Source organism: Chrysemys picta, chromosome 7 (genome assembly GCF_011386835.1).
Source record: "Chrysemys picta bellii isolate R12L10 chromosome 7, ASM1138683v2, whole genome shotgun sequence".
Classification (NCBI taxonomy): Eukaryota; Metazoa; Chordata; order Testudines; family Emydidae; genus Chrysemys; species Chrysemys picta.
Genome location: NC_088797.1, coordinates 99,886,863 through 99,905,907, shown reverse-complemented (window position 1 = coordinate 99,905,907; position 19,045 = coordinate 99,886,863). Strand labels below are relative to the sequence as shown.

General features: G+C 40.4%; 1 protein-coding gene across 4 annotated transcripts in view; it reads left to right on the top strand.

The window, feature by feature from the left end:
• Positions 1 to 19,045, top strand: part of ADGRA1 (adhesion G protein-coupled receptor A1) — a 502,175-nt gene that overhangs the window by 94,335 nt on the left and 388,795 nt on the right. For 3 of the 4 annotated variants that reach the window (XM_065552125.1, XM_065552124.1, XM_042856772.2), the window contains one exon: positions 9,539 to 9,610. Coding sequence is in view for 2 of the 4 variants with exons in the window: in XM_042856772.2 (XP_042712706.2) it covers positions 9,539 to 9,610 (72 nt within the window). In the remaining 2 variants the exon portion in view is untranslated. Of the gene's footprint in view, positions 1 to 6,574; positions 6,598 to 9,538; positions 9,611 to 19,045 lie in introns of those variants that run through there. The other variant, XM_065552123.1, reaches the window with a different exon arrangement.

The window sequence follows — 19,045 nt, the reverse complement described above, 5'->3', positions numbered from 1 at the left end:
AGGGGATTTATGTGAAGCCGTTCTTCAAATGCCCTTTGTTCTCCTCACTGCTCCATTCCACATTTAAGCAAACACTGTGACAGATGACTTTCACTCACGTTGCTTCTCCCCTGGGGAGCACAAGCATAGGAAAAAATAGCCAAAGGGGACAGAGCTGTGGAGGGCTACTGCAGGGAAAGGAGTGAAGCAACAGGAAGCAACATTTCTGTCTCTGAAATGATCCTTCTTCCTCTTGGAAAGAAGCTATCCTTCCTCACCTGCACTGATGGCAAGGAGCTTTTTAAGGCCTTTCTGCACTCCCTCAGCATGAAATACAGCTGTAGGAGCATACACAGAGCTATGGAAGCACATGCAGTGCCAATCTTTCACAAATATTCTCTTTTTAGCCCTTGAGCAACCATAAAGTCAATACCCTCACTGCCCAGAGCTCTCAAAGAGGAAAGGAGGAGAACTGGGCTAAGCAAGGGAGGGTTCAATCACATAATTTCCCCTAGTGCAGTGTTGTCATTTCTCACAATTTCAGTATGAATCAGAAGCTCTTTTGGTGTTTAATTTGAAGCCCCAGCACCTGGAGGCATGGGATTAGGTGAGAATTTCAGTTTTTGTTTTTTTTAAAGAAGTAAGTTTCTAACTTTTCTGGTTGCAGAGAAAATCTTGAAAACTTGAGCCAAGAGCACCCAAAAGACTCAAACAGAAGGCAAATAAAAAGATTCCTAAATGTATAATTATCCTCCCCTTCCCCCCCCCCCCATTTTAAGCTATTCTAGTGAATTTGGGTCCAACTCATGGTTTTTGAATCTTTGGGGTTGGCCATATTGCTAGTGAAAAAATAATTTTGTCAAGAGATGGGAGTTTGGTAAAAGAATGGGGAGGTACTAAAGGTGGTGTGAGGACAGGTGAGGACTGGGAGAATAAGAGTATTGATGACTACATAATTTAGCTCGTAAAATGCTTTCTTAGATTGTGAACTCCTCCAGGAGGAGTACTGACACTTACTTGATTAGGGAATGTTTTGCACTCTTATGATAGTCTAATAGACATTGCTGTTAAAAAAATATTTCTTGAAATTGTTTGTTTTCCTTCTGCTCAAACTCATCTGGGTAGACACCATGATTTACTTTGTTTGTAAATTTCCATACAGACAAAAAGTGACGTGTATATAAAAAGACTCCCAATTCTCCTTAGAACACCTCAAACACCAGTTCCCTCTCTATCCTGTTCAGACATCAATATCTGTAGGTGGCTAGCAATCCTATTTATTCATTTAGGGAAGCTGTCAATGCTTCATTCTTTCCTTGTACGTCAGCCTTTCTGGAACTTTTAATAATTTTGTTATAGTTCTCTAAATCCCCTCCAACTGGTTAAGGTTAATATCCTTCTGGAATTCAGCTATCCAAGCTATGTGTGCTGTTTTAGTTTTGGTATCATCAGCATCTTAAAGAATGGGACTGTTATTGTCCTCATCCATGACAATGATGTTTATCTCTGCAATATGTAGCCCACAATTACAATGGCTTTTTTACCCCCTGCTATTTTGTGTTGCAAGCTCTATTCTAAGTTGTTGTTATACTACAACTGTCAAATGAATTATGCATACTGTGGGGATAAACATTATATGTTGTTTACTTGGAAGAAGCATTATAAACCTTAAAAATAGTCTGTCATTTTATACCACAGCATCTCAATGTAAATGTTCCCCACCCCACTTTACGCCAATTCAGCAAAGATATTTTTAAATGTCACTCTCACCTCCCACACTTTTTCCAACTGCTGATTTATGGGGTACCTGGTTCTGCCCCCCGCCTTCTCTCTGCCTAACAGTCCTATCTCTGCAGTTCTAATGCAAAGAGATGAAACAACCTAGAACATGACACATCCGGTCCATTATTAGTCTTCCAAAGAAAGATTCATTGATATTTATTGCTGTAATTTTGTTCTAATAAAAGATGAGGGCAACCACTCTATCCTGGAATTGAAATAGTTTTGTCAGCTTGTCATGCACAAGATTTGAAATACAATCTGAAAAGATTCCAACCTAAGCAGTCAGCCTATAGAAAGATGTAATGTCAAGTGGACTTGCTACATTCTCGTATCTGTTTACAACACCAATACATAGTAACTTAAGAAATGCTTGTGACACTCATTGTCTAATGACAGAACTAACTTCCTATTAGCTTTCTATCCTGGGAAGGAGTGATTTTAAAAATGATTTGGCGGTTGTGGTGGTAATCAGCTGAACATGAGCTCCTGGAATGATGCAGTGGCCAAAAGAGCTAATGTGATCCTTGGATGCATAAACAGGGGAATCTTGAGAAGGAGATAGAGAGGTTATTTTACCTCTCTATTTGGCACTGGTGTGACCACTGCTGGAGTACTGTGTCCAGTTCCTGTGCTTATAATTCAAGAAGGATGCTGATAAATTGGGGAAGATTCAGAAAAGAGTTGTGAGAATGTTTAAAGGACTGGAAAACATGCCTGATAGTGATAAACGCAAAGAGCTCAATCTGTTTAGCTTAGCAAAGAGAAGGATGGGGGTGACTTCATTACATTCCCTGAGTATCTACATGGGGAACAAATATTTAATAATGGGCTCTTCAGTCTAGCAGAGAAAGGTATAACGTGATCCAATGACTGGTAGCTCAAGCTAAACAAATTCAGACTGAAAATATGGTGTACATTTTTAAGGATCAGAGTAATTAACCCCCGAACCATTTACCAAGGGTTGTAGTGGATTTGCCATCATTGACTATTTTAAAATCAAGACTGGATATTTTTCTAAAAGATATGCTCTAGTAATTAAATTGGGGTGATTCTATGGCCTGCATTATACTGGGTCCCATCTGGCCTTGGAATCTATGAATCTACAAGGGATGTCTAGGCCTATAAATTAACCTTATTCCATCAGAAAATTGAAGGATGGCGATACATTGAGGTCACAGTCAGATGGCACATAATCAGGATTTGTCGCCGAATTTGGTCCACTGGTTGGATCATTAACTTGTCTGGGCCAGGTACTGATAGGGAGTGTGACATGAACACTGATTCTGGCCTTGACCATCTTTATCAAAAACGGTTTTCAACAAAATCTAAAGACAGGAGCTGTCTTCTTGGATTTGACCGCTGCCTATGACATAGTTTGACACAGAGGCCTTTTGTTTAAAAACTCTCGCATTGCCCCACATTGGGTGGTCGAAGTAGTAGAGCTCTTTCTCCAAAATAGGCAGTTTAGAGTATGTGTGGGCAACTGCTGTCACCCTTGGAAGTGTCAGATCAACAGTCTTCCTTAAGGCTCAGTTCTTTCACCAATTATTGTTCAATGTGTACCTCAGAGACCTGCCAACTACACCCTCACGCAAGTTTATCTATGCCGACAACATCTGTTGCAGCTACCAAGCTCAGTCATTCTCAGAAATTAACAAGGTTGAATGATGTTATGAAGCTCATGGCAGACTATTGTAGTCAATGGCATCTGCTACTGAGCTTTTCCATGATCGTTTCTAGTGTATTTCATCTGTGTAATGCAAGTACAAGTCATGAGTTAAACATTTTCTTCAGTGGCCAACACCTTCAGCATGATCCAAATCTGGTTTACCTCAGTGTGACATTGGATAGGTCATTAAGGTACTGCAACCACTTGAGGAAGATGGCAGCCGAAGTCAACATTCGGAACAATTTGCCATAAATTTCAACCTGGGGTGCGAGTGCCTGGACACTTAGAACATCAGCCCTTGCCCTCTGCTATTCAACAGCAGAGTACTATGCTTCTGTCTAGTGTTGCTCATCTCACACGAGGCTAGTCAATGTAAAGCTTAACAAAGCTATGAGTATTGTTACGGTGACTTTACAGGCAACTCTGTTGCCATGGTTATTGATACTTAATAACATAACACCGCCCCATATTCACTGTGAGAAGGCCTCTGTCATGCTGCTGGCCAACACCTGTGAGAATAGCAACCTGCCTTTCTATGCAGAACTCTTCAACCATCAGCCAGCTCGCCTGTTTTCTAGACGCCTTTTATGGTCATTTATGGCACCACAGGACATGACAGTGGAATCTGCTTGACAAAATGACTGATCAGTGACAACAGTCACTGATCACTCTTTCATCACTGACCCATCTGTCCATCAGGTTTTGATCTACCAAGGTCCCTGTGGTCATCTCTGAACCGATTTCGAACAGAACAGGGCAGCTATGCGGCCAGTCTCTTTAAATGGTTTTTTTTCTAATGACCTGTGATGGAGCTGCTGTCAACTTGAGGCTTTAGCATATCTTTGAGTGCCCACTGACGTATTTCGATGGTGGCCTACTGGCCCTCCACCTGGCTCATGATGACACCATCAAATGGCTGAGTTCAATGCACATATGTTGATATATATTCCACCAGAATGAATTGTTGCTTTGAAAGCCCATGTTTCCTGAGTGTCAGGGTTATTCCACTCATTCTGTAGGTGCTACTTTGTTAGAGTCAGACGCTCAGTTAAAGAGATGGAAAGGTACAGTCTGATCTCTTTACTCCTTCACCAAATCCTATCGGACTAACACCTTTGCCTCAACATGGATCTTTGTGTCAGAGTGCTGAGAACAGTTGTCTCTGAGTGAAGGACTACCTGACAAATTCCTCTACACTTCTGTAGCACAAAATCTATGTAGACACTAAATCTTTACCTGCAAATAAAATTCCATTATCTCAAGATATACCAGTATCAAAGACTCTCCATGATCTTGTCACTGATTTTTTTTTTCTTTAACCTACCATTAGTTATTGATTTAATGTTTAGTCTCTTATATTCCCAGACCAAGGACTATTTTAAAACAGGAGTTTCACTGAACTTCGTATCCAAAAAAACTAGCACAGCTTATGCAAGCCCTACTCCTGCTGAGTCTGTCCAGAGCAAGCACCAAAAACCTCTTTTCCTGCAACCACACACTGCTCCCCAGAGCGGTCTCCTTTGGTCTCTTTATTAGACCTCCACTCTGTAAAGGGACAGGATGCAGATAGATATAACCCTGGCTTTCCCTTATGAGTGCTACAGCTAATCTTTTTTTTTTTTTTTTATATTTTGACCTTATGACTTTATGACTTTATATTAATATAATTGGTATGAGTCCCCATCATAACTTCCCATCTTCCTAATTGTGGTGGAATCGTTATCTGGGTAAAACATTTAAAAGTCCTATTCCATATCAAGAGGCCTAGAATCCTTAATACTAAAATATCTGATTGATTTAGTGTTTCAGCCCGCTAGTATGGGTCTGTCACTGACCCACGAATGCTGGATCAGTACACATGAATATTACTTAAAGGTACTTTTTTGAAAAAGGAAAGCTGGAAAGTATCTTTTTTGGAGGTAGAGGGGAAATGCAGGTAGGGCAACATAGAAAATTTGCCAGGAAACTATTTAGAAAAAGTAAAACATTTAAACACAAACTCTTTTGAAAGTGGCACTTGAAGAAATAAAACGTTTATCTTCTAAATGTTTGTCTCATTTGAATAAAAAATTAAAAATGCAAGGCTCCTAGCACACAGCTGGAAACTGATAATTACTTTAACATAGCAAGTAGGCAGCTGTTTTAGCAATATGTGTTTTATCACTGAAATCAACTAACACATCTGAAAATATAGGACAAGTGAAAATGCTGAGATAGTAGATCGTAAGTGTGACATATTTAACATGTAGTGTTGTGCTGTGATTTATAAGGAGGAAAAAAAACCCCTCAAGTTAAAGGTTAATGTTCTCTTATCAAAATAATCACAAGTGCATCAGTTTCTGATGTTATAGAAACACAGCATACATTACAACTGCTGATTTATAATTAAGTAATTAGATACATAAAAACAAGAATCCTATAGATAACTACATTAAAAAAGATGCTTCTTTGTGTTTATTTTTCTACATACTTCTAGATTTTGTCTCTGTTTACAAACAAAATGCTGCATTTGGCTAGAAGCAGACTTAGAAGCATATTTACAAAAAAACAAAGGGGTGAGAAAATATAACATTCTTCTGCTCACATGTGGTACATCTTTCATTCTTTCAGGTGCTTTGGTAAAGAAAAGAATGTACTGAGGTTTTCAGAATAAATTGAACTTTGAGTACAGACCTCAGGCCAGGCTTCTGTTACATGGAAGAGTTTATTGTTTAACCTTTTGCATTTAAAATTCCTATTCCTATTCCATATCAAGATACTCCACTATATGGCCATATGACTGTCTCTTTCATATCCCCACAGTGAATATCCTTAGCAAAGAAGATTAAGTATGTATTACATTATATTGTATTGTACAATATTGCTAGATAACTTAAATTTTGCCAGTGCTGAAGTTCATACTATTAACAGAACAGTCTAACTTGGTGACTGGCTTTGTTTATGAGGAAACCATTTTCATCTGCTCTATCTGGATATTACACTTTTCTGAAGTCATGACCAAAGTTTTTGCATTTTTGGCTTGAATTGCATATTTTAACTATACTTAATTAAGTAAGCATTTGCTGTCTTTACATTATCATGTTTATAAAACCTTCTTGGCAGTTGACGTATACAAGATGAGGCAATGAAGAAAAATAAAGTGTTGGAAACCTAGTCACTATGCAAAGGTCTGTATACAGTTTTTACGGATACAGACTAACATGGCTGCTACTCTGAAACCTATACAGTTTAAGGTTAAGTTTTTAGAAATGCAAAATTAATTAGTTCTAATTTTTAAACTTTTTGGGGGGATTCACATTGGTCTTTTAAAAATGAGAATTTTGAAGACCAAAAGAATCATGTTTAAGAAAAAAATAAAATAGGCAAACATAGTGACTGGATGTGACCACATTGTTTAACTTAAAACAACCATGTTTTATTAGCATCATGAAGATATTTTCCTTCACTATGTTCCCAGTCCAAGGAAATTGCCTTATGCAGATAATTTAATATTGGATTGTATCTGTGCTATTAGGGCCAAACAGAAGCAAATTCAGGTGGTGGGCAGTATGAAACACACATTATGTTGACAAATGGAGTTTGTCAGCAGAGTTAAATCTTGTCTCTATATCCAGAATATAATTATTTGAAAACTGGAAAAACCAAATGATATATACATATAAGGGCAAATATCTGAAGACAGGAATGCATGTATCATACCAAAGTGAGATGGGAGTTCTAAGGTACACAGATCTTTCTAAATCTGGGTCATACTGAACAGTCCAAGTGTAATATTTATACTCCCTGCCATAACAATATACCTCAAAATACAATCTCTTCATAACACAATATATAGCCAAATGACACAATGTATAATACAAAGTAGAATTTCATGTTTTGAGCCTCCAAAGCCAAGCCTTGGGGACTTCATTTTCCATGGGCTGATTCAAACTCTGCTGGTCTTAAAAGTTTAGATCAATAAAAGGGAAGGAAAGAATTAAAAAAACAACTCCAAAAAACCCCTAATACCTAAAAGAGCAGCAAAATTCTACAGTATGTGTGTCAAATATTCAGTTTAAATGCTTAATTTTAAAACTATTCCACCCATATGCATCAAATATGGCTGCCTTAGATGTTCAGGAGATTATAAAACAAAATCAGAACAAACACTAGCCCTGTTTTGACTTTGACCTTTAATTAACAATCCCATAACAGAGCACATGCTTAATCTGTGGCGTTTATTTGCTAATGTTGTTTAGGTTATGTTTAAGATTTTGTGTTATACTGTGGAAGAGAGTTGATGTGTTGTGTGTAGTATGTTTCCTTATCTGATGGAGATCTTGTGAAAATGGGGAGTCATTGTCAGTGGAAATGATTTCTGAGGATGTAAGGCTACACATAAGGGTTGCTGCATACCTAAGGATTTCCTTGCTTTTAAGGATTTGAGTTGGGGGGGGGGGAGAAGTGTCACACTTAACCAGTCTTAATTCCTTTTAAACTAACTTCTTGTTTATGGAATCTATTTAAATGAGATGCACTGCACTGATACATACTTCTGATGAGTTCCTTATTTTGAGGGCTGTCACTCAATATAGTCCTAAAGTTATACACAAATTGGGCATCCCCTCATTTTTATTGTTGAAAATTATTTACATTAGTCTCAAAAAAGTCATGACTCATCAAGAGTTATTTACGTGACAGGATTGAATTCCACAGCATATTACATTTTCCTGCCTGGATAATTATTTTTGTGTCCCTCATTTTGGGAGTTTGTCACACACTGTGTTCCCTATTGGGGCCTTGGCAGGTTGAGAGATTATGTCTATGCAAAATATGCTGGTGCACAACATCTCAATGTTTTATATTAATATTTTATTGATTCACCCCCTTGAAAAAATCAGGGATGAGGGGAAGATAAAGGAATGGAAAGGGAGGGAAAGGAAAGCGACATCTTAGTGTCCATCCACTAGGCATCAATCAAAAATTTCTAAAACGTCAGACCAAATCTTTTCAAATTTGTCTGTGGTCCCTCTTCTCCGAAATTTTACCCACTCTTTAGCTGCCAGCTCAGCCAAGTCACTGTGCCAAGCTCCTACTTCTGGAAGCAGTCTGCTCTTCAGTCTAAGCAATATGAGTTGTTTGGCTACAAACACTGCTATAGAGAACCAAACTTTCCGTAAGTTGTGGAATTTTCAAGGTGATGTGCTAGATTCCGAAACACAGTTCTTGATGTAATTTTTAAGGAGGTATCCATTATCATATTAATCGTCCTGCTTGCTTCTAGACAAAAAGATTGTATCCTGGGATAATCCCAACGTATGTGAGCCAATATGGCTCTGAAACACCCACATCTCCAGCAGCAGTCTGTTCTGGCAAGACCTCTGCACTCTCAAAATAAGCGTTCATTATATTTTAATTATAGTAGGAAATACTAGGAGATAAATTACTACTAGATAAATTAGCATCTGATAAGTTTAAAATAACATGCTATATGAAAGAAAAAAAGAATCTTTTTCTCTGATAAATGTGGAAGGATTTTTGTTCTGCTACTTTAGAAAAGTAGATTTGAATTTCCTGCAAAACCTAGAACTGTGTGGGGAGGTACTTCCCTCTAGCTCCATTTCAGTGTGGTAGGGAGCAGGTTATTGCTGTTGGGCGTATGGATCTGAAAATGGGGAGATGGAGGAAGGGTTCATCACCGTTGTAGCAGGTCCCAAGTAATTCCACTGTTGTCCTGTTGCCTGGAGAAAGCGGTTTCTTCATATACTTCCGCCTTCCCCCCACCCTCATCCACACACCCAGCTTGTTGACTTATGCAAGCATAAAAATTAACATTCACAAGCTGTTTTTCAAATGTGTACTGTGCAGATGTCTATTAATTTCACAGTTTTCACACGGAACCATGCTGTACTTGTTGACTTACTTGCTTGTTAAACAGGAGAATGTTGAAGATGTAACTTTATACTTGTGAAAATGATTATTATATTTACTGCTATAAAGAAAAATGCAAATGAAGCAGAGAATTTTGTGATTAGTATTTTACAGCGACATCATTTACTGTAATTACATGTTCTTACTCAGGGAAATTGTCATGATCTGTTAACCAGATTCTTTTATGACTTTTTGCAGAATTCTGAGTAACAACAAGATCTTGTGGTTAAAGAATGGCTCTTTCTTTGGACTGAGATCCCTGGAGAGACTGTGAGTAACTGTTCAGCCTCTGTTCACTTTCCATTCAAAATGTTTCTCATATTTGAAATGTAAAACAAACAACAGGTAATAAAATTCAGAAGTTCTTAGATGTATATTAGAATAGGGTTTCTAGGCAATCATCAAGTTAATAAACAAGAGAAATGAGTGAACTTGGATGGAGATGAAAAATGCAGGAAAGCACTACCATCAATTTGGAACTAAAATAAACATGAAGCGAAAGGCTTGCATTGCTCTGCATACCCAATGAAAGTGAAGACTGGCATATGTAATGGTAATGTACCTGATATATAGTCTGGTTTATTTAACTTTATAGTTCCCAATACTTCCTTCTGTTTTGAATGATTTCCTGTGCAAAGAAATTGGGCAGCATTTATTTCTTGAGTGGGTCATAAAATTTGGTAAAGCTCCCTTACAGAGTATTTGTAACTCACAGATTTTTAAAAAGAAAGATGCATTCCTTACTCTGTTTCATTTATTCAGGAGTACCCAAATGAGTTTAGAAAAAGAATCTAAGAACCTCCCATGAATAAATCAGCAATAAAATAGTTCTTTGAGTGCTGGTCCCTATGTGTTTTCCATTGTGGGGAATGCATGTGCACCATGAGCCTGAAATCAGATTTTTTTAGCGGTGTCTGTTGGGCTGCATCTTTACCATTTGCCCCTTTGCTCTCCAAGCTGAGGGCATAAGGGGCAGTGTGGCCCAACTGCTGCTCCAGTTCCATTTTACCGCTGCATGATCTGAGACCGAACTTCTCCAGTGTTCCCGAAGCTTCTCCTTTTTGAATGAGTAAATATATCATTTTAAATCACTTAAATAGTTTCCATTAGTTTAGTATAGTATTAGTGTTAGTTACAGTAGAACCTCAGAGTTGGGAATGGAGGTTGTCCGTAACACTGAAATGTTTGTAACTCTGAACAAAGAACAGTTCGGGCTCCAGATCCAGCAGCTGACACTCCAGGGCAGGCTTCAGCAGCATCTCAGCTTCCTCCTCAGCGCCGGCAACATCCTTGCAGGCAGCTTCTTTCCCTGGGTTGGAATGAGTTTGCCAGCTTGTCCCTGTCCCGGTGGGGGTGTGAGAGAGAGAGAGTGAAAACAGTGCCTCTCCCTCCCAGTGTGGGGCGGTGAGGGGTGAAAGCGGTGCACACTGTGGCTGACCCGTGCGTGGGGGTGGGGTGGGGACAAGCAACCCAGATGTGCCTACCTTTAAGATGCAATACAGGCATAGTGCAGTATTTGCTTTTTTGTGGTTGTCTCTGCTGCTGCTGCTTAATTGATTACTTCCGGTTTCACATGGTGTCCGGTTGATCGGTCAGTCCGTAACTCTGGTGTTTGTATCTGGAGAAGCCCACATTGTCTCCAGCTGCAACACCTACCAATCCTTTCCCAGCTGAACTAAACAGGCATGGGAAGACAAACTCAAACACTTTATGGAATGTGCTGTGAGGCCACAGTTTGACCCAGACTGATCAGACCCCTTTCTCCTATTCCCCTTCCCCCTCCACCTCCGGGTACACCAAGAAGCATGCCACCAAGCTTGCTATAGGATATGTAAGGAAAGCTGATAGTTGGATCATCCTGGAAGTCTTCTGTAGATGCAGCTGATGCAGCATCATGGGCCATGGCTTTAGCAATAGCTATGCACAGGGCATTATGGCTTCACTCTTCGGGATTTCCTCACAATGTACAATCCAGGGAGGACCTGCCCTTTGAATGGAATAATCTCTTTAGCAACAAGCCAGATGAAGTCTTTGCACTCATTTAAAGACTCAAGAGCATCCCTCCTTGGAATTGGCCTGAAGAGAAAGTACCACAAAACCATATCCTATAGACCTCATACAGTGCCCAGCCCTCATAAGCCTCCATGGAAGAGGCAGATGATACACCAGGGATCAGCAACCTTTGGCACCGGGCTGGTTTGTTTACCTGCTGCGTCTGCAGGTTCAGCCGATCACGGCTTCCACTGGCCACGGTCTGCCGCCCCTATTGGCCTGGAGTGGTGAACCGCGGCCAGTGGGAGCCGCGATCGGCTGAACCTGCGGACGTGGCAGGTAAACAAACTGACCCGGCCCGCCAGGGTGCTTACCCTGGCAGGCTGCATGCCAAAGGTTGCCAATCCCTGTGATACACCATAGTTAACAAATGTCTCTTCCAACACCTTTCCAGCCTGAGCCCCAGGTCAAGAAATACTTTTGATGAGACCTTTTGGGAGCCATGATCAACAGATGCCATTCATGCTACCCAAGTCTTCTCTTCTTCAATTTCTTCACTTTTTCCATACTTGGCAGGACATCACAACAGACAAAGACTTGATATAATATCAGGGTACACAAAATTCCTCTCTTCCTCCTCCAAACCTTGCTTCCCTGTCCCTGTTCAGGGATCCCTCTCATAGGAGGAGACTTGTCCAAGTAGTAGTCTCCCTCCTCATTCAAAGAGCCATAGAACCAATACCTCTACAACACCGAGGGAAGAGGTTCTACTAAAATTTCTTCCTCAGATCAAAGAAGAAAGGCTGCAGATCTAAGACAATGCAGTATTTTTATTTGCAAGCTGAGATTCAGAATGCTTCCTTTGGCATCTATCATCCAGTCATTGTACAGAGGGGATGGGTTTACAGCTCTAGATATGAAGAACGCCTATTTTCACATGGACATCCACCCATCTCACAGACGGTTCCTGTGATTCACTTTGGGGAATGACTATTTCCAATACAAGGTTTAGCCTGGCAACGGTGCCAAGGTATTACCAAAGTTCTCAGTTGCAGCAGCTCACTTCTCTTGTCAATGGTCATCAGTCTTCTTCTACGTAGAGGACTGGTTACTGACAGGGAAGTCCTACCAAGAGGTGCTGACAGCAACCACTTACAACATCCTGCAGTCTCTAGGATTGTGCATAAATATTGAAAAGTTCTTTTTTCATGCCAACCCAATCTATAGATTTTATAGGAACAACCCTGAACTTGATTGCAGCCAAGGCATTCCTCCCACAGGAAAGGCTCCAGGTGTCAAACCTCTTGCCATGCAACTGAGAGAGCCCACAGTTGCAAATGTACTCCTGTCTCACCCTCCTGGGTAACAGGGTCTTATACTTATGTAACCTCATTTGGGAGACTGTCTTCAGGCTGGCTTTGCTCAGACAGTATAAACAAACTAATCTCCCTCTGTCAAGAAATGAGGGTCTCCCTGAATTAGTGGGAGAACAAAGACCAACAGAGTTTTGTTCACTCTGACTTTACCACAGAAGTCTCTCATCGCAGATGCCACTGGTTTTGGCTAGGATGCCCACCTGGGTGAACATTCAGCACAAGGCATTTAGGCAGTGAAAGAAGCCACAATGCCCATAAACCAGCTTGAACTCAGAGTGGTATGAGAGGCTTCCAAACAGTTTCTCCCCATCATGAGGTCTCACCACATTCTAGTGATGTGGGCCAACATCGCCATACTATTCTATGTAAACTAACATGGAGGAGTGAAATTCACCCCACCCCCATATAAAAGCTGTAGAACTCTGGAATTGGTGTATTTGACATCAGATAATTCTGTCAGCAGTGCACATACTGAGAGTACCCAACACCCAGGCAGACATCCTCGGCAGGTGCCTCTCTCAGGACCACGAGTGACCGCTTCATGACTCAGTAGATCATATTCCATCTTTGGGGCTCCTTGTCCTGCAACCTCTTAGCATCCTACAAGAACAAAAAGTGTGTGAATTACTGCTCTGGGGGACCTTGGGTCAGAATTTCATGGGAGATGCGCTTCTGGTCCCTGGTTAGGACAAATAATGTATGTCTTTTCCCCCCAGCCCCTTATTACCTCGTTTCTTGAGGAAAATCTAGCTGGCCAAAACATGGGTCATACTGATCACTCCCATTTGGCCCAGACAATTCTGGTTTCCCAGCCTCCTTCAGTTGTCAGCTCATCTGCATGTCACTTTCCAGAACCTGTTGATGCAGCACAAAGGCAATATCAAGCATTCCAATCCAGACTGACTACATCTGACAGCTTGGTATTTGGATGGACATCAACCTGGAGACTGTGCTCAGGAGATGTCTAGTCTATTCTCAACAATAATAGAAGGGAGTCTACTAAACAATTGTTGTGTAGCCCAGTGAAAAATATTTTCCATCAGGGCTCATAACCAGGAGTGCCGCCAGCTTTTCTGCTGCCCTAGGCGGCGGAAGGTCCCGCCCCGAAATGCCGCCCCTCACAGAGGCGGCAGAAGGTCCCGTCACCGAAATACCGCCGTGGTCACCGCCCCCCCAAATTGTAGTGCCCTAGGCAACGGCCTAGGTCGCCTAATGGGTTGCTCCGGCCCTGCTCATAACCACTACACTTATCCAGAAGAATCAGACATCTCTGCTATCCTGATCTACCTCCTGCCCCTAAAGACTTCAGGACACACTTTCAACTTAGTACATGTTCATTTGGCAGCTATCCGCACCTGCCGTCCCCCCATTGATGACTACTCCAATTTTGCTCATCTGATAACGATCCACTACCTTGAAGCTTACTTTGGATCTTTCCTCCTGTAAGCAAGCCAACTTCAATGTGGGATCTTAATCTTGTTCTAGTGGCACTCATGAAAACTCTGTTTGAACCATTGGACTCCTGCTCACTATTTTTTAAGATGTGTAGTCCCTGTCTGTATTCCACTACCTGCCCTCTGTTCCCTCTACTTCAGCTCATGACTTTATTAGCCATAAAGAAGGAACTGAAGCAGTGGTCAGTCTGCACCACCCATTATGCCCTTGGTTTGGAGCATGAGGAGGCAAAAGGCACAGGTGTGGAACAGTGGCCGCTGCTGAACAAATTTCGAATCTCAGGTGCATGGTGCATATGCATACGCCACAGTGGAATACAAATGGGGACCAGCGCATCTAGAAGTACTCAGGTTATAGAACAGGTAAATAATCTCACTTTGTATAGTGAAATACAACTGTTTGTTTTCTGTTCATATTTAGATAAATCACTTGAAAATAATCTACAGAGTTAAAAACTAGTCTATAGAGTTATTTTTTTTTCAATATCCCTGGGCCACTAATTTTGCCAAGGTATCTAAATTGGGTAAGAATAAATGCCTGTCTAAAAATATCCAGTGTACTTTCAGCTGAAGTTATCTTTCACAGCCCCTCCTAAAAATAACTGCAATAAGGAGTTACTGTCAAAAAGTAGCTGCTTGTATTCATCCTCAGAGCTGCATTTCAGTGATGGATGGATCATGTTTTTATATGCAATCTCTGAGATTTTTTAGGATTGTTCAGAATAAAAAATGCTCTATAAAATCTCATTTATCAGTAATTACAGTTAAATCTGCATGAATAATGTTGTTTACATTTAAAATTTGTTATGTGTTAAGGTGAGTCACTGAGGTACTTAAACATGTGAGTAATCCAACTGTTGTCAGTGGGACGACTCAAGTCCTTAAATGTAGGCATTTGCTTAAGTATCCTGGTGGACCAGGGCCTAACTTAGGAAACTAGTATGTGCCAAAACATATAAACACTTCGCTATACATCATTAGAGCTAATAAATACTTTTAATATTGTTAGTTTTAATTATTATGGGTTAAATGGGGAATAGCTGTGATGTATAAATGAACAGTTGCTTAGCTCTCTAAACTATAACAAATCACTGCATTGGAATATAAAGATCAAAAGTTTGAAAATCTTTCAGACAAACTTGATTGTCGCTTTCCCTCTCCTCCCACCTCCTAGAATTACAGAAATAGTGGATGAAGAGAAAGCAGTAAACCTAATATATTTGGATTTTAGTAAGCAGTCATGGGATAAGAGAGAAGGTCCTCTCCTGCATTGGTAACTGGTTAAAAGATAGGAAACAAAGGGTAAGAATAAATGGTCAGTTTTCAGAATGGAGAGAGGTAAATAGTGATGTGCCCCAGGGGTCTGTACTGGGCTCAGTCTTATTCAACATAAATGATCTGGAAAAAGGGGTAAAGAGTGCGGTGGCAAAATTTGCAGATACAAAACTACTCAAGATAGTTAAGTCCCAGGCAGACTGCGAAGAGCTACAAAAGAATCTATCAAAACTGGGTGACTCGGCAACAAAATGGCACATGAAATTAAATGTTGATAAATGCAAAATAATGCACATGGGAAAATATAATCCCAACTATACATATAAAATGGTGGGGTCTAAATTAGCTGTTACCACCTAAGAAAGAGATCTTGGGGTCATTGTGGATAATTCTCTGAAAACATCCACTCAGTGTGCAGTGGCAGTCAAAAAAGCAAACAGAATGTTGGGCATCATTAAGAAAGGGATAGATGGTAAAACAGAAAATATTATATTGCCTCTATATAAATCCATGTATGCCCACATCTTGAATACTGCATGTGGATGTGGGCGCCACATCTCAAAAAAGATATATTGGAATTGGAAAAGGTTCAGAAAAAGGCAGCAAAAATGATTAGGGGTATGGAACGGCTGCCATATGAGGAGAGATTAATAGGACTGGGACTTTTCATATTGGCAAAGAGATGACTAAGGGGGGATATGCTCAAGGTCTATAAAATCATGACTGGTATGGAGAAAGTAAATAAGGAAGTGTTATTTACTCCTACTCATAAAACAAGAACTAAGGGTCACCAAATGAAATTAATAGGCAGCAGGTTTAAAACAAACAAAAGTATTTTTTCACAAAACGCACAGTCACCCTGTGGAACTCCTTGCCAGAGGATGTTGTGAAGGCGAAGACTATAGTATGGTTCAAAAAAGAACTAGATTAATTCATGGAGGATAGGTCCATCAATGGCTATTAGCCAGGATTGGCAGGGATGGTGTTCCTAGCCTCCGTTTGCCAGAACCTGGGAGTGGGTGACAGGGGATGGATCACTTGATGATTACCTGTTCTGTTCATTCCCTTTGGGGCACCTGGCATTGGCCCCTGTTGGAAGACAGGATACTGGGCTAGATGGACCTGATATCTGACCCAGTATGGCCGTTCTTATGTTCTTATATAAACCATCTTATATAGTGAAATCTTACACTCCCTGCTTCCCCAGAAAGAATCTGAAAAATTGGAAGAATTTGGAAATTGGCTCTTAATCCTTTTTTCCCCCTAAAGATACTGATTTATGAAGAGAGAAGACGAGCTAAATGTATCGCTTTGCTAAGAACTACTAAGGTCTTCAGTGGTTTAAAGTGTTTATCAGAGGCAAAGTGGGCCAGTGGGAAAGCTGCTGGAGTGGGAGTCAGATCCTAGGTTCTCTTTCTTAAAACTATATAGTGAGTCAATGGGCAGTCACTTAGGCCTAGTCTACACTGAAAAGTTATATTGGCATAGGTCAGTCAGGGCTTGAGAGACATAGATATGTCAACATAACCCCCAGCATAGGTGCAACTATGTCTAGAGAAAAGAGCTTCTGTCAATTTAGCAAACATTGTTTGGGGAAGTGATTCACTACATTGAAAGAAAACCCCCTTCTGGTGGTGAGAGTGTAGGCTGCTTCTACTCTCAGGACTATGCTGACACCGGTATGTCAGTGTAGTCTCTGTAGTGTAGACATACCCTCAACCTCTTTAAGCATCAGTTACTTCATCTGTAATTTGGGGATAATTTCCATCCTTCATAAGGTGCTTTGAAATAAAGGTGAAAAGTGTTCTATGAGAGCTAGGTATTTTTTTGAATTTGAAATGAGTAAACACAAAGGAAAGGAGGAATTATTTAAGAAAAACATTTTTGTAAGATCTCTTAATCTTGATACATTGAAATTTCTCTGATTTCTGCTCTCATAGACTCATAGACTTTAAGGTCAGAAGGGATCATTATGATCATCTAGTCTGACCTCCCGCATGATGCAGGCCACAAAAGCCGTCCCAACCCCTTTCCCTTGACTCTGCTGTTGAAGTCCCCAAATCCTGTTGTTTAAAGACTTCAAGTAGCAGAGAATCCTCCAGCTAGCGACCCCTGCCCCATGCTGCGGAGGAAGGCGAAAAACCTCCAGGGCCTCTGCCAATCTACCCTGGAGGAAAATTCCTTCCCGACCCCAAATATGGCGATCAGTAGAACCCCGAGCATGTAGGCAAGATTCTCCAGCCAGACCCTCATTGGCCATTGATACTATTTACCAGCGATGGCACGATGTTTATTTGACTAAAATCATGTTATCCCATTTAAACCATTCCCTCCATAAACTTATCTAGCTTAATCTTAAAGCCAGACAGGTCCTTCACCCCCACCGTTTCCCTCGGAAGGCTGTTCCAATATTTCATCCCTCTGATGGTTAGAAACCTTCGTCTACTTCCCCACGGCCAGTTTATATCCATTCGTTCTCGTGTCCACATTAGTACATCCAGCATGCTGTACTTGAACACTCTACGGGCACTCAGATCTCTCTTGGTCCCTAGGGATTCAAAGGGACTCTAATTGCAATGCTGAAGGCCCCTGCCAGATGCTGGGATATCCACTTCCTTAGACAAATTGTCCTGAAACAGCAATGGGGAATAAAGGTTTCCATTGAATGTATTGTGAAAAACAGACAAAATGATTTGATGTCAGAGGTCGGAGAGGAAAAGGCTTCTACTTTAAGAAGTAGGAAGGGCTTGGGAAGGGGAAAGGAATTGTGTTTGAGACCATTAATTATGGAGTTGTTTTAAGTGCATATCTCACTTAATCATTTACCTGCCATTGAGGAGGGCCTCAGGTACTGGTGCACCTCAGTCCCTCTTATTTTGTGCCCCACATGATAACCTGATCTTTTGTGGGCTGTAACAGTTTGGTCAAATTTTGGCTATTGGGTTTAGTGTGCAGGTGCTGGGTTGTATTGGAGGCCTTTGATATACAAGAAGTCAAATTGGTGATCCCTTCTAGTTTTAATTTCTATGATTTTGTGACTGGTTCCTAGCACTAGTTGAGCTGCCTTACTTTCATATGTGCTGACAATCTCTTTCCACTAAAATAGTCCATGTATGAAAAATATTAGTATAGATGCTTAAAATATACTGAGACATTCTTTGACATTCATCATGTATTTTAGTTCTGTCTCCAAATTGCTCTAAAATAAGTTACTATAGCTAATCTCTGCTCTGCTCTTTACCATGGCATCTGAGCAACTAATTGACTGATTTTTAAAATTTTGCTATCCCCACCCAATATGTCAGCTTGAATCACAACAGTGGAGCAATAATTGCATATATACTGACTTTTTTTCTTTTCAAATTATTTTGAGGTGGAACAGAAATGTCTGCACGCTAAAAGAATAATGTCTAAAACAGATGAAACATTTCCAAGATAATGAAACAGATTAATGGCTTTCTGTTGCAACTATATACCAAAAGTAAAATATATCCGTTAATTTTCCATTAGTAAACTATTACTTGAAAAAAATCCCCTATTAATGAAAAAGTAAAGGGCAATTAAACTATTATTATTCATAGCCAAAGTGTGATTCCTGGCATCTGATT